Consider the following 17,062-nt stretch of genomic DNA (forward strand, 5'->3'; position numbering starts at 1 on the left):
CTTGCAGTTCCATATTTCCTTTCCAAAACTTTTCCTTCTGTCAAACAGAGGAGTGTTTTCTGCTCCCAGAAATGGGAAAGCAACAAAAGAAAAGTTATTTATTTTTATAGTCTGTTGAAAAGCTGCTGCTGCTGCTAAGTCGCTTCAGTCGTGTCCAACTCTGTGTGACCCCACAGACGGCAGCCCACCAGGCTCCGCTGTCCCTGGGATTCTCCAGGCAAGAACACTGGAGCGGATTGCCATTTCCCTCTCCAATGCATGAAAGTGAAAAGTGAAGTCGCTCAGTCGTGTCTGACTGTTCGCGACCCCAGGGACTGCAGCCTACCAGCAAAACTACTTGTGCACAGAGATGAAGGTATAGATTGAAAATTCATTGTATAAATGTGGGTAAAGTCTAACTGGTGATTTAATAAGAACTGATATTGATGGCCCTATGCAAGCATGTAGTATGTTCACTGCCCTTTTTTAAGAGTGTGAAAGACAGGAATATAGGCACTGTGAGAAGCCTTTGACACCCCACAGCCTACACATTTGATTCCGTATTTTATCTCTGGTTTCCACTCTGAATTTCAGAGGTATTTCTGCGGCTAAGATCCTTCTCAACACTCACCACTGGCTTCAAAGTTCGGGCCTTTCATTTCTTTGCCTCCTCCTTACCTGCTGTTTCATTGCTTGCTACTTTCTTGCACTTGTCTTGCTGAAGAGTCCACCATGGCTGTTTAATATTTAAAGGCTGGGATCACTTTGCAGGTTTTAGTTTAAAGGTAACCATAGCACGCACACACACACAGACCATTCATTATTCATAGCAGGGATGCACTGTGAGTTCTTGGGACACTTCTTTCCCTGCGATGTTAGTTTCATGCAGATGCTGCCGTCACTAGAATTAGGCTCAGATATTGCTTTGTGGCAGGTCGCCTAATGCAGGAGCGAGGGACCCAGAACTATGTGAGCTGTTTGTTATGTGGGCGGACGGGACCATGCTGAAGCGGGAGACGAAGCCAGACACTGACAGGCCCCGGAAAGTCCGATTTCGGATCGCGTCGTCTCACAGCGGGCGAGTTCTCAGGGAGGTGTATGAAGATGGGCGGCCAGCAGGCTCTCTGGATTCTGAGTGTGCCAGTATCTGTGGCATAGATGGGCTCCGTGAGTCTGATGGACAGCAGAACGGCCACACAGGGCCGGAAGGTGATGGACAGGAGAACGAGCAGGATAGCTTGCTGGTGTTGGCAAGGGCGGCCAGCGAGAAGGGGTTTGGGACAAGAAGAGTCAACATTTTAAGCAAGAATGGCACAGTCAGAGGAGTTAAATACAAAGTCAGTGCTGGACAAGCTCTGTTCAACAATCTGACCAAAGTATTACAGGTGAGTCACTGAACTCTGCCCTTCCTTCCTGGCCTTAGTTACTAACTCACCGTCTGAACACCTCTGTTGTCCAGTTTAAAGCAAGCCTCTCTTACTCATGACTCTTACACACTCTATGAGTCACTTCTGCCTCTAGGATATTGTCTCGATAGCCATCGATAAAAAATATGGTCAAATGCTTAGCAAACTAGATTGATTTCTCAAGGCCAAATTCCTAACGTTTAAGTAGTCTTCTAGTACATAATGACTAAAACAGAATATATGTTTCTTAGCTAAGGAAGGGAAGAAGACAGATTATAGTGTTCAAAGCATTTGAGCAAAGCTTAGGAATTAATTCCTGGTTAATCATCCTTAATACACCCGTTTGCCATGTGTCATCACTTGTATAGACATTTAAACTAGAAAAGATTGAGTGCTACATTGAGTGGAGTTGGGTTTAGTTGGAATGCTATGAAGATAAAAGGCTAATTTGACTCCCTCCCTTTCCTGGTGAGATTGCAGATTTCATCTAAGGTACTTTACTCCATTAATTTGCCTGAAGAACTCCAGAGCACTACTTGAAAAAGTTATTCTTCTCTAAGTGTATGGTTTGGATCCAGATTTTACAGTAAGAAGTTAGTCTTTAAAATATGATAGATTATGCACCATAATGCAGGAATGCATTATTCATCCTGGGGCCGTTGGCAATGATCTTATGTTAATACAAGTTTTTGAAATTGCCTGGGAGCATTGGTGAAATGATTTTCTGTTAAAAACAGGGATCTTTATTTCATGAATGGAATTCATAATCACTACCATTAAAGTAGCAAGCTGAAACTTTTTCATTGTAATACCTTTTTATATTATTTGCAATATTTAAATAAAATGATCTCTCGTGATGAATATTCCAGTGCCTTGACATTAAATAAGAACATGGGAGTGGTGGGGAATTTAGCCAAAGACTTTTATTTTTCATTTAAAGGAAGTATTGGGAAAGGTCACATTATGAGGATTTAGAAGAGAAACTAAAAGGTAAAAGCTTCTCAGATCAAAGTTTTTTTCATTTATAGAATTTACCTATGACAGATTTCACAGGTTAAGGGTGGGGGTTGAGAATCAAACTTCAGAAACTGGTGAGCATGTTTTACTAGGTTGAAAATAACCCCATGTGGTGTTCTTGCCATTAGGCTGGTTCATGTTAGCGCCTCGTATGTTTCGCCCAGTGCAGAAATTGTTATTGCTAAAGTGTAGAGCAAGACACCATAGCAATTCCGTTTGTAACTGTTTGCATTCTTGTGATTAATTTAGCTTGTCATGACTTCACCTGCTTTATAATTTGGAGGGTTATTTACAAAACTGCTGTACTAATTTTGGTCCTTGGATTAGAATTTGTTGTTCAAATCTCCCAAGAAACCTATCCTTTATGAGTAAATACCTTAAACCTTCAAAGCCTACAAGAGGAAAGCTTTTCCTCTCGGTGGCTTTATCCTGATGATGCTATAAACTCAAATACAAAATAGAGGCAATTCCAAGGTCAAAATTTTAGTCCTAGATTAGATTACAATATTTACTTAGATTTTTATGCATAATTCCATCACCCTTTTTTGTTTTTTTATATTTTAATTTTTTTAAATTATGAAAGCATGGTAACACATTTACAAGAGATGTAGAAAATACAAAACAAGGTTATATATAGTTCCACTACATATTACAAGTGCTTTTTAAGTAGACAAATTAAGATTTTTACTTGGAGTTTCAATATCAAACTCTCAAAAATTAATAGAATGGGTACACGGAGAAGAGAAGGATATAGTAGACCTGAAAAGCACTATGAACCATTTCAACATAATTAAGATTTATCCAGTTTTCACACAACAGTAGGATACAAATTCTATTCAAGTTCCCACGGACTATAAGCTTGGAGACACTGGAACATATCCAGGGACACAAAACAAGGTGCAAAAATTTCACGGTCTAGAGGTATTGAAATCATACAGAGCCTGTTCCCTTATCGCTGTGGTATTATGTAGAAATCAATATCAAAAATATTTGAAGATAACGCACATATTTTCAAGTGCAGTGTGACCTTTACCAAGAGAGATCTTTGACTTAGTCATGAAAAGCCTCAGAAAAGTTAGACTGAAAAAAAGTATAGAGGGTAATTGCAGAGAAGAAAGCATCTAAATGAAAAATTAGCATCAAAATGAGAAATTAATATTAAAGATACTTTATAAACAAAATCCCATGTACTTGGAAATTAAATGACCAGTTTCAAATGATGGGTGTATCCAAGAAGCCATAGCAAGGAAAATTAGAAAATATTGGTAATAGAGTAAAAAATGAAAAGAGAATTTACCAGAATTTGTTGCATGCAGCCGAAGTTGCTCAATGCAGTTAACTACAAGGTGGAGTCCCGAGTAAGGTATGGAAACAAACAATGGACACTAACATAAAATTGTGTTCGTCATTTTTTTAGATAAAAATCCAACAAAACTGTCATTTTCTAATAATGTAACCTCATTCTATTCACTCCATGCTTTAAGAAGACAATAATGGTTACTAACAGAGGTCTCTCAAAGTTTGATATTTAATCAGTTTTTTTCTTTCCAAACTGGTCATTCTTTTTTTTTTAAAAATAATTGTAAAGAAATCAGCACACTATATTCACAAGTTGTGGCCGTTATCACTAGCTTCATCATCATCATGGTCACCGCCAGTATCACTGTGGGGAGATTCACCCACGTCTCCGGGACAGAATGTTAAAGGAGCTCCTACCTTATATCAGAGCTGCTGGCTGCTCGATTTGAGGGGCTCCGTCCCCATCACGTCTGTGTGAACAGCGCAGACACCCACAGTGTCATGCTGAGAGCTGACTTGGATACTGCCGCCTGCTCAGAGACGTGTGCGTCAATAAGGGATGGCAAACGCCTCCGGCATGTGTCTTAGGATGACTGAGTCGGTCCTGTCCACAGGCATCCCACGTGCAGTATCAGAGAAGCCCCAGAAGGTCAAAGCAGAAGTTACCATTCAATTACACTCACAGGTCGGTATAGGGGCCAGAAGTGCCTCTTCCCGGGATCTCTGTATATTTTCCAAATCCCTTCGGAAGTAAGCAGCAAGCTTAGCTAGATGGAACTGTAATGTAGCAGTTTCTCTCAGGGAGGAAAACCTAGCAGTCAGGAGTCCTATCTTGGATATTGGTTAAGTTTCCAACGAACAGCCAATTTTGAAGAAAGGAATTGTGCTGGAAGAAAGGATCAGGTTGCTCTTCCTACTCTTCCTTTAAGATATTAAGCTATAAAATCTTAAAGCACTCAACCTGAAACTTGAGAGGAAACCCTAACTATAAATAACATCTTTGAAAAACCATGCAAATCACTTTGCTTTCTCTCTATTAGTTTTCCATTATGTTATTACCGTCTCATAAAACACTTGTAAGTGACTTGCAAAATTTTCAACTGCAGAGAATAGCCTTGAAATCATTTTTGCTCCAAACATTTATACTTCTGAGCAGCACTTATTAATCAATAAGAAGTTGTCTATAAAAAGGATATTAGAACAAGTTTTTATTTCATTTGTCAAATAATTGCCCTATAGAATTCTGGGTTATTGAAGGTGTGCAGAATGAGTCAAGGTTTTTAAGGGTGGTGATGGACCCAGAGAGTAAATTTCACCTGGATTATCCATTGGCCCTTGTAGATTGTGGTTTGTTGGTGAACCACTCAAGGGCCTGGTGATGATCTAAATTATGACTTTTCAGATGCCCGACTTTTTCATCTCTCCCAGAGATCACAGGATGTAATGCTTAAGAGAGGCTGATTTGGAAATCTGAAAGCCTAGAGTATAGTCATGACCTGGAGACAGGCATGCATCAGAAGCTGTTTAGGTTGTTCTTACATATGGTAACCTGAAGAAGGGAATGGCCACCCACTCCAGTATTCTTGTCTGGAGAGTTCCATGGACAGAGGAGCCTGGTGGGTTACAGCCCACGGGATCACAAAGAGTCAGACACGACTGAGCTACTTTCACTTCACTTTGCATACAGTAAAGTTCAAGAATTATTAACCAAAATGTAAAAGGAAATTTTAATGAACAATATTTCATAGTGCTCTGTATGACTTCAATGTTTAATGAGGAAATAAGAAGATATGGATTGATTTATGATTTTTCACTCTGATCAGGTTAGATCATCAGGAGGGTCTTTACTGAGTCACAGATAAATAAAGGTATACTTAATAGACAGGTTTCCTATTGGTATCCTAATTTATCCATCTCTAGTTGGTTTAGAAACAGGTCTAGAAATCTTAGCAGTATAGGTGTTCTTTTTTAGTTCTTTTTAAGAAATTCTGCTGTAAGGATATTTCTATCTAGATAATACTTTTCCTCATTATTTGAAAATTTTAGAAAATTTATTTTTTGTTTAAAAAATTATTCATTGTTATCTCATGCAAGACAAATTACATAACTGTATTGCTCAAGCTCTCCACCCAGTTCGCATAATTAAGTATGAGATACACTTTTCTCTCAGCAGCAACATCATTTCCAAAGGCTCTTACAGTGGTCAATGATGCAGATAATTAAGGTCATTAATGTTTTCTAATTTATTCTTATAAAATGACATTTCAGACGGTAATCTTTTCTTGATCTTATCTTCAAACTTTGTAAGCATACTCTGTTAGAATTGCCTAAATAATTTCCATAATTTTAGTTCCCTCTCTTTCTACAAATTTCACATTTCTGTATTAGAGAAAAATAGATGCAAAAAAATAAAATAATTACAGCACACACTATAATTTGGTGGGGCTTTTCAAAGAACTCAAATTAGACATATAACCTCCATCTGTGTATGTATATACATATCTCTAGCTTGTGAGCTTGTATTTATGAGCATTCTAATATTTCAAGACAAATAAAATAAAAATAATTCACTTGCAGAACAATTATGCAAAGGATTTTACAAACATTATTTTGCTTAATTATACTCAAAATTTTGTGAAATAAGGAGAATATTTTTATTATGATGGTGTCTGTTTTTTAAATAGCTGGATATCAGAGAAATCAGTTATTTGACCCAAAACTAGAATACTGCCTTTCACTGTTTTGGATTTGTTCATTTTTAAAAGTGTAACACTCTATATAAAAATTCCTCACTTTGCCTTTTGAAATGCTGTAATAACAAATAAGGAGATGTACAAGAATATCATGTTATGATATCATCTGGTCTTTTAAAATTTCAGCAATTGGTTAGAACATTTTTAAATTTATCATCCATTGAACTTTCAATCTTCACCTAGGGGAGGCTTTTCTGCAGCTAAATAGCTTCTATTCAGCTTTAAATTGTAACTGTATATCATCATTTGATTGAATTGTCATGAGATTGGAGAAGTTGGGACCGCAGGGGAATGGCTTGATTTACTCAAGGAAGCAGCTGCTCAGCTTTGCTCACTGACCTTAGCATACAGCTATTTATCTGTATTGGCAGAAGTTTCTGGACATACTTCTTATCCATCTCTGGTTCACTGAATCTAGCTTTGATAATAAAATAATACTCCAGAAAAAAGGAAGGAACACTCTTGATGACTGTTAAGTCCCAATGGTTTATTTGGACCATTCTGGAAAAACAATGATAACGGTAAAGGTTGATTAAGTACTTCCTGAATGCCAGACACTGTTCTCATTGTTTATGTGCATTGGCATATTTGTTCTTCATAGCAACTCTATAAGGTAGTATCATTATTAATCAACTAAGTACAGTTTGAGCTTCATTTCTGTATGTGAAACATTAAATTGTGGGATTTAAAATCATATTTATCTGGGGAAATTCTTATGCAATAGTTTATCAAAACAAGCTTCTACTAATGGAAATATTGCCTTCTTAGCTATCAGTAGGCAAGAAATTCTAGGAGTTTTGATACAATTTCAAGTGGTGTAGGAAGCTACATTAAGAAATTAGGTAATATCATCAAAGAAGCAGGAAAAAAAGCACCAAAATATAAGTTGGTATTGCTGTCATTTACTCACTAAGTCATGTCTGATTCTTTTGCGACCCCATGGACTCTAGCCTGCTGGATTCCCTTGTCCATGGGATTTCCGAGGCAAGAATACTGGAGTGGCTTGCCATTTCCTTCCCCATGGGATCTTCCCAATCCAAGGATCGAATCAGTGTCTCCAGTGGATTCTTCACTGCTGAGTCACCAGCTACTGATATATTGTTCTGTACAATTAAAGAATTGTAAACTGTAGAGTACAATTTACAAATTGTACAAAGCACGTGACCACTTTCCACTTGCCATCCCTTTGGTACTCTTTATAACACTACTTATACTGTGATACTAATTAGGACCTCAATAAATATTCTTTCTTTGAGTTAATGAATTTAGTGACATACTCTCAGTGGTTATTTCCTTCTCTTTGTGTTTGGAGATTTCTTATATTGGATAGGAATAGAGTTTGCATGGTGAAGTATTAGTAGCTTGCTCCCATCAATTCTCTAATTGATGTGAGTTATCTTTAATTGATATGAGTTATCTTTAATATTCATTCAATCCTTTATTTAATAGTTGTTGACTGCATATCTAATATGGAACAGGGACTCTGCTAGATAAGATGAGGAATAAAACCTAATTTCTGCCTCCATGGAAGATTGGACAGTGTGTTATGAATGGTTGTGTAAAGTGATTCCTGGAAGAATTCAGATACAACACTGACACTGTTTCCCATCTACAGAGGATTCACCCCCTCTCTTTGCTTATTGGCCTATCATAGCTATGCCCCCATTCTTCATTGGCCAATGCTTATACTTTTCTTAGCTTTAGTCTTTTTTCTTGTTAGACTGTCATTATATTACATTCTTTTCTTCAGTTACTCTTGCTTTCTTTCTAATTTCATTCTGATCTAGATATAAAAACGGAAGGGTAATCTATATAATTAAAGATACTTATTTTCATCTTATACATCCCCCAACAGTCAGGAATAGTTACTCTGCCCTTTAGCACTCACTTATCCATGTCCTGTGAATCTTATTAAAATCTTGTCTCCTTAGTGCAATAACTGCCTAAATTGGAATATTTCATTTTCCTGTTTATCAGAATCCTTGTATCATCATGAATTTAAATTTGTAGGAGCTTGGTTTTAATTCTTTGAAGATTAATTGTTTGCTGATCCCATGAAGCTATTTCAATTCTGACTTTAGAACAACACTCTGAGCAAACCAGCAGGTTCCACAAGGTGACTTGAGGTGGTTTGATGAACTCTTACTGGCAGCCCATGGTTACCACATAATCAGAGAATTAACACCTGGTGTTTCCAAACTTTATAAAAGCAGTATAACAGTAGGATTAGACAAACATCCTCTGAGTGGCATATTCATGCTTGCAGAGTTTCTGATATTTTCTCATAAAACCAGTGTTTTGGGTTTTGTATAAAAGCAATATGAACATTTAATAGTCTATAAATTGACATACTATACAATTATATGAATCCCTCAAAAAATCATTATTGCTTGGAATGAATTTTCAAAATGATACACAGAATAAAATATACAAATTTTTTTGGTTAAGGACATTTTATTTACATACACAAATCCATTCAACTAAGAATTTGGATCCCTTTGCTTAGTTTTATTTTTCTAATAATTCATTATCTCACCTAACTGCTGACAATTTATTTATCTCTTAGAACCTTTCATTAGAAAGCAAGAAGTAGATGTATAAAGGTTGACCTAAAATTTCATTAAATTTTTTTCCCATAAGATGCTATGGAAAAACCCGAATGAACTTTTTGGCCAACCCAATATTTATATTTTGTTCATGTAATCTCCCCCACAGTTAATAGACCAAATTAGAGAAGAATTCCTTATTTTATTGATTTATAAACAACAAAATTAGGCCATGAAAGAATTAAGTTCCCCCATTATGTATCTTTTATGTAAGTAATGCTATAGAATTAAAGATCTTTATTATATGAAAACTCTGAAAGCTTGGCTAGTCCACAGTTGGAAAGAGTAGTGAAAACCAAAGTACTGATTTGCAAGAGACAGCCTGTGTTAGAAGAGGAGGCGCTGGGGAATTATGCTCTAACAGGTCAGCGGAAAGAGAATGAGGAGAAGTTAGAGTCCCAGACCAGTGGAGACTAAACGAAGGTCATCTTAGGAAGGGAAGAGAGGTGATGGGCTTTGGCCTTAGAGGAGGTCGGTGGGTCTAGAGGTTGGGGTTCTGGGCTTCATGGGTTGGAACTGGGTCAGCATGGAGAAGCTGTGGACCACCCTGCCTGCAGGGCCTCTAGAAGCCTCCAGGGCTGGCAGAGCAGCTCTCCTTGACTGCTCGCTGGCCTTGCTGCAGAGCTGGCTTTGCATGCCACCTCACGGCTGTTTTCTGAGCACCTCCCCTGGACAGCTGCCAGCATACGGCTTGCAGAGCGTCTAATGGAAGTGATGCCCTCTCACGGCCTGAGATTCTGCGGAACTCCTTCCAAACTGTCCCAAGTAAATGCCCCTCTTTTCAATGACACAGGACTCACGATTTCCCCCTGAAATGAAAACAAGGCCTTTGGCATCCAGATTAATCATGCTGGGTACGTGAAAAATGAAGCCTGCGGTATGAATATTCAGGACTTTCCTGGACAGTGACTCAGGATAATGACTCACTTCATGTATTAGTTTCTTACTGCTGTTGAAACAACATGCCACAGACTTAGTGGCTTAAAATAACACAAATTTATTACTTTACAATTCTATAGATCAGAGGTCTGAAATGTCTCATGGGGATAAAGTGAAGGTTTTAACTGGACTATGATCTTTCTGTTCCTGCCTTTTACAGCTTCTGGAGGCTGCACATTCCTTGGCCACGGTCTTGCATCACTGTGACCTCAGCTTCCACTGTTAGTCTCTTCTTCTAGTTCTTCTGCCTCCTTTTTTCTTTTATAAAGACATTTATGATTACACTGAGCCTTCCTGTATCATCCAGGCCAATCCTTCTACCTTAAGATCCTTAACACAATCACTTCTGCAAAATCTCTTGCCATTTAAGGTAACGTATTTACAGGTTGTGGGGATTAGGGCATGGCCCCTTAGGAGTGACTGTTAGTCTATATACCACAGCTGGTAGGTGTAGTAAGCTTATTTTATCTATGAGAAAACTAAGGTTTTGTGGTCGATTAAATTATTGGCTGTTTTTCTCCCTTTTCCCTGTGATACACTGACATAGTTTTGCCTTGGCCACCTGAAGACAGGACTGCACTTCTGCAGCCTTTGACTGTAGCCTTGGACACGTGACTCTTATTGAACAGTGGAATGGCAATAGATGTAGCACATGCAGAGGCTTGAAGTGTGTTTTGTTTGCACATTTGGGTTTGCCGTCTTCTATGTCTTCATTTTATGTCTGGGCTCTTAAAAGCAGCTCTATCAATTATTCCCAAGAGTAAGAAAAGAACCAAGTGTTTCTAAGAAACAAAGCCCCGATTTTCTATCTGAGAGAAAGAAGAAACAAACGTCCTAATTCTCTGCGAGTGTCTTAAATGATTTTTGTGCTCTCTTTCCCTCCATTAATGGGTAAGAGTATTATTCTCTGGAGAGAGATGGCCTGGTTTCAGATACAGAGTCTGAAACTGCGAGGTGAGTACCCTAGGGAAATTTACTTAACTTTTGTAAACCCCAGTTTCCTCCTCGGTTAAGTGGGGATAATGGTAGCAACTATTCCCCATGAAATAAATGAACTACTGAGTGTTAGCATTTTACACAATGCCTGGCACATTGTACGGCTTCCCTGGGGGCTCAGACGGTAAAGCGTCTGCCTGCAATGCGGGAGACCCGGGTTCAATCCCTGGGTCGGGAAGATCCCGTGGAGAAGGAAACGGCAACCCACTCCAGTGTTCTTGCCTGGAAAATTCCATGGACTGAAGAGCCTGGTGGGCTACAGTCCATGGGGTCGCAAAGGGTCAGACACGACTGAGCGACTTCGCTTTCACTTTGGCACATTGTGCGTGGTGAATAAAACTGTTACTTCTATTGTTCATCCCTCAAACAAACTGAATCAGTCATTGCTAACTAAGTCCCCTGCTAGGCAGTGAGGGCACAATAATGAATAAAGCATGATTTCATCCTCAGAGGAACTAAATTCCTTCTCATGAGGAAGATAAACTCAGAGCTCCTGTCAAACATGGTGAGTACTGTGGAGTTCACACACAGACAGAGGCCGGAATTCTGACCCAACTCTGTAAGTCTTCAGAGATGCTCTTCTCCTCATATGACATCTTTTGAAACTAGGGCTTGCGTGGGACTTCCCGAAAAGACGTTACGGCACCACAAGCTTTACTGGCTGCACTCACTTCTCCTTGGGAAAAAACTCAGCTGCTGGCCCTGGACTTGGCTTAGCCTCTGCTACACAAGCCTGTTTCCCCGAGGCCAGTTCCTCTGTTCCAGGTCCTGTCCTGGCTCTGGCCCCTGCTTGGGCCCATGTCTTCCTTTCTCTAGTTTTACCCTCCTGTGGCTGCTAGGCCACGCTTGTCAGTTTGGCTCCGAACCTGGGAGCTCAGCCAGCCCCCGGCGAGCCTCGTGGCGAGCACTCCTCCACGGCGCCTGTCACCCTGCAAGCCTGGCTTGCTCCTTCTGGGTGGAGATGACTCCCGTCTCTTCTTTAGTAATAGCCTGGATTGACTTGTTATACCTTTCAACCCTAATCCAAGGGATTACTTGTATTTATATGGGATTTCCTTTGCTATAAGCTACAGAGTCGACTGCTGGAGATGGCTTAAAGTACAGACATTCATTTTTACCCGTTCAGGAGATGTTCAGAGAAGGCTGTTGCTGAGGTGGTTTGGTGGCTGGATGAGGGGGTGGATGGCCCAGTTCCTGCTTTCTGCTCTGCCATCCTTGGCTTGTCTGTGAAATGCCTCGTGGGTCGAAGATGGCCGCCAGACCAGAGTCAAAAACAGGAAGGGATCTCCTTTGTAGGTTTGCCTCTTCTATCGGAAAAGAAAACAGAACCCTAGAAATTTCTCAGAAGCGTTCTCTTACAGCTAATGTCCGGAATAGTTTTATGGCTACTGCTTGCTGTAATCGGAGAAGGCAGTGGCAGCCCACTCCAGCACTCTTGCCTGGAGAATCCCATGGACGGAGGAGCCTGGTGGGCTGCAGTTCATGGGGTCGCGGGGAGTTGGACACGGCTGAGTGACTTCACTTTCCACTTTCATGCATTGGAGAAGGAAATGGTGACCCACCCCAGTGGTCTTGCCTGGAGAATCCCATGGACGGGGGAGCCTGGTGGGCTGCTGTCGATGGGGTCGCACAGAGTCAGACACGACTGAAGCGACCTAGCAGCGGCCGCAGCAGCCCCTTGCTACAATAGAAGCCTGGGAATATGGGTTATGGCTCTGCCTCTGTGGCAGAGGACAGCATGGAGCCTGGAGTTCGAAACCGCTGTTGGATAAGCATGCAGCTGTGCCTGCCACACCAGCACCCGAGACCTCTGATTGCTGTGGTGCAGTCTCTCCGCGGTGTTGGAGTCTTTAGGACCCCAAGAACGCAGCATGGCAGGCCTCTCTGTCCCTCACCATCTCCTGGAGTTTGCCCAAGCTCATATCCATTGAACCAGTGATGCCATCCAGCCATCCGGTTCCATCCAGAACTGTGATATGACTTAATTTTAATTTATACAACTTGACTCACATTGGACCATACAGAAGCATTTTAATAGTGATCTTATAGTATAATCTGTGTACATTATTTTTACCTGTCCTTGTTTTTTCCTGTCTTTTCAAGTTCATTTCTTAATTTTTTTCATTATCTATTCCTTTTGATTTCTGGATGCCATACCTGTTTTCTCAGGCCTAGACCTTTTTCTTGTTGCTTTTACCTTTAAAAAAAATGTCTTGAACCTTTTTACCAGATGGCTTTCTTTATTCTATTACTAGAACTTCAGAAACCTCAAATGACATGTTGTTGTTTGTTCAGGCAAGTCCAGCTCTTTGCGACCCCACGGACTGCAGCACGCCAGGCCTCCCTTTCCCTCACCACTCCCAAAGTTTGCCCAAGTTTATGTCCATTGTGTCAGTGATGCCATCAAACATCAAATGACATGAGGGGATGGTAAACAACTTGTTATTAACTCATAGCCGTAAACATCTAAGTATGTTACTTATCTATTATAGCTAGAGTAGGGCCTGATGGTGTAATTTTAAAAAGGTGCATGCCAGCCACACTTGCCCTAAGCTGAGCCACCTGAAACAGAAATGAACTTCTCTGATACAGTGCATATGGCTTTATTTTTTCCCTCCTGCTTGCCTTCATTAAATCAGAAACAAAATGAAATACACAACACAGTGACTACAGAGTCACAGGGAAGCTTCCCACAGCTTCCTCCTCCACGCCTGCCTTGGAAGCATCCCCTCAGGGCTCCATAGGCAGGGTGGGGGGCTCACTTCCCATTTGAGGAGAACAATGAGAGAGCAGCTCTCAACATGCAGAGCAGGGCAGACCTCTCTCAGCAAGCCTCTTAGCTTGCTGTTGCTGCTTTCCAGATTCCACTAGTCATAAACAAGCTTTGAAAGAATTATTTAAGCAAATTCTATTCGTATTAATAATGACAGCAATCCTTTTTTGAATGCCTGCACACACAGAAATTAACTTAGGTACCTTTCTTATGGGCTTCCCAGGTGGAGCAGTGATAAAGAATCTGCCTGTGAATGCAGGAGACTCAAGAGACATGGGTTCAATCCCTGGGTGGGGAAGATCCCCTGGAGTAGGGAAGATCCCCTGGAGTAGGAAATGACAACCCACTCCAGTATTCTTGCCTGGAGAATTCCATGGACAGAGGAGCCTAGCAGCCTACAGTTCATGGGGTTGCAAAGTCCATGGGGAAATGACTGAGCACACACACACACATCTTTCTTATAATACTGTTTCTTCAATCCTCATAGCAAATTTGGAAGTCAGATATTAATTTATTTTACATGATATAAGCTGACAACATCCCAATTTGATGAAAGAGCAATGAAAAAACATTTGTCCCCAAATATTTTGACCTTTGTTTTGATCTGCCATCTGAAGTTTTTCCATTATTTTTCTTACTCCAGAGATTTCCTTTGTCTTAAGTCAAAGTTCCCTTGAAGGAGAACCTGCGATTGGATTCTTGAGACAAGTGATTTATTGAGGGAACACTCTTGGAAGAAAAGGGATGGAGGGAACAGTTTAGGTTGGCAAGAAAGCTAAGCAAAGAAGTAACTTGTCTAGAGACCAGCTGCAGCCTGAATGCTTGGAATACAGATTATACCATGGGTTTGTCCCCGTCTTCAGGAAGGGGCTGGCGTTTGTCATGCCTGTGTTGTTTGTCATTGGCTGTTGGGTGTCTGTGTGTGTATATAAATGTCCATAGTAAAAAGACATCATCCATTCTGCTGAAACATTGATCCAGAGAAAGGGGAAGCTGTGAGCTTTTAGCAGGCAATATTCACAGCGCCTGGGGCTGGTGGTGGTGGGTGACCCAGCATTTTGGGGGGAACCTGGAGCATCCACTGCCAGCCACTTCTTGCACTGTTCAGACTTACTAGCTTCTCCCATGGAATTTATTCCATCCAGGCACAGTCATGCCCCAGTTGGTGGGGGAGCTAGTGGGATAAATGATAACCCCACACTGTAGCTGGTCTTAGGGTGATTTTTGTTTCACCCCTCTCTCACTTTCCACCACAGACCTCGTCCCCTTAACTAGCACAACCATCGCTTGCACAGTTGAGAGTATTCTCAGTCCTGGGGGATTCTGAGCCTCTGGTGATCGGTACCCTCATCAGGCGGTGATTGCTGTGCCTGCCCATTTACATTTAAGACCAAGTGAGTGCCGAGAGTGGCCCCTGAGCGCCACACTGATTTTTATCTGTCCCTAATATATAGCCACAGTTTATCCCCTTGACAGTCAGGGTCAATTACCCTCTCCAGTGTGATAGCTCCTTTTTATGACAGCTGGATTCCTGTTAGAATGAGCCCAAGGTAACCACATGTCAGCTGTAGCTGTAAGTTTAATGGGCCCTGTCCTATGCTGTTTATGGAAGTATCCCTTTTGGGACCAAGGGACTAATGATTGCTAAAGTCGTAGGAATGGAAAGCAGAAATCAGTCACTGTAAGTGATGGTGAATGGGGTCATTCTTCTATTTCCCCATTGGTTCCTGGACCCATGAATTCTAGATATTGGCAATATAGCATCTTATAATGACCATTGGCTTAAGGTGTAACTGGCATTCTGAAGAATGATACCCTTTCCCACAAGGTGTCATCGCCAAGCTGATGCATCATCTCTGCTTTCAAGCTGCTATTCTATAGCTCTATCCAGTTCTGGACGCCAGCCCCTTCCTGAAGACGGGGACACATCCATGGTATAAGTTGTATTCCAAGCATTCAAGCTGAAGCTGGTCTCTAGAAAAGATTACTTCTTTGCTTAGCTTTCTTACCACCCTACCCTATGTGGTAGGGCCAGTGTTCCTTCCTATTCAAGTAGCTTATTTGAGCCTTCTGAACCTGCTTGAGCCTGATCATATTTCATTTTCTGATGAATCACTTTCATTTTCTGATGAATTGTTGCTAGACCTACTCGATCGTAAATGACTTTGTGGTTGTGACAGTATACATCTATAAAGTAGCATGAAAGTGAAAGTGAAGCTGCTCGGTCTGTCCAACTCTTTGTGACGCCGTGGAGAGTAGCCTGCACCAGACTTCTCCGTCCATGGGATTTTCCAGGCAAGTGTACTGGAGTGGGTTACCATTTCCTTCTCCAGGGAATCTTCCCATCCCAGGGTTCGAACCTAGGTCTCCTGTCCTGTAGGCAGACACTTTACCCTCTGAGCCAGCAGGGAAGCCCTATAAACTAGTTACATCCAGACTAGTTACATTAGTCTGGAAGGGTAAATGCTCAGTTTCTACCAGGGGCCCGACCAAGCCAGAAGCTGCTTTTCAAATACTGTGTAGTTTCTTCTCCAGACAGCATGGTTTTGATCCAGAACCTAGAGGCTGCTGTTATGTCTTTCCTGGCCAGAGATTTGACAGAGTGTCCTTGTCCACTTCAGACACCTCTGGTAACGTGGGATCTGCTGGGCATGTCAGGGCTGCTTGTTCTTTGGCCTGTAGCTGTTGCAAAGCCCTTCTTTTTGAGCCTTACTGTAAGACTGGCAACCTTCTGCGCCTCTTACAAATGGGTGTGTGTCTTCTAACCCCATCCAGCACTGCACTTTTTATTTAGAGACAGAGGGTGCGGGGATTTCGCTGGCAGTCCAGTGGCTAAGACCGAGCTTCTAGTGCAGGGGGAGCATGGTGGATCCCTGGTTGAAGAATAAGACCCTACATGCCGTGTGGTGTGGCCAAAAAAAAATATGCAAAATACAACAACTCATCCTTTCCATTTGAGGGGAAGTTCCAGCATGCCCCAGACCACCAGACTCCTAAATAATTCATCAGGAGCTGCAAATTCTTGGATCTTTACTGGGATTTCCTCCCACATTCTGGAGCATATGTGTCTTACCGTCAGGCACTTAGTATTTTTTGCTCATCATGTCTTACTTAGATGAGCTGTTAATACCGGTGGGCCAGTATGTGGTTCTGGGTAATGTCCATAACTGCCCTCTCACCCAAGTCTCCTAGACAAAGGGAGTGATTCTCTGCTAGAGGGAGAGGAAGCTGAGAACAGTTTGCAGTCACCACTCATGACAACAGAGACAGAATACCAGAATGGTGAAGGGAAGG

At 41.3% G+C, this 17,062-nt stretch overlaps 1 protein-coding gene across 1 annotated transcript in view; it reads left to right on the forward strand.

Moving 5' to 3' along the window:
* The first annotated feature begins 962 nt into the window (after positions 1–962).
* GRXCR1 (glutaredoxin and cysteine rich domain containing 1) overlaps positions 963–17,062 on the forward strand; it is a 119,919-nt gene continuing 103,819 nt past the window's right edge. Inside the window, exon 1 of the mRNA XM_065907569.1 lies at positions 963–1,364. Coding sequence (XP_065763641.1) covers positions 963–1,364 — 402 coding nt within the window. The remainder of the gene's footprint in view (positions 1,365–17,062) is intronic.

This window comes from Muntiacus reevesi, chromosome 16 (assembly GCF_963930625.1).
Source record: "Muntiacus reevesi chromosome 16, mMunRee1.1, whole genome shotgun sequence".
Taxonomy (NCBI): domain Eukaryota; kingdom Metazoa; phylum Chordata; class Mammalia; order Artiodactyla; family Cervidae; genus Muntiacus; species Muntiacus reevesi.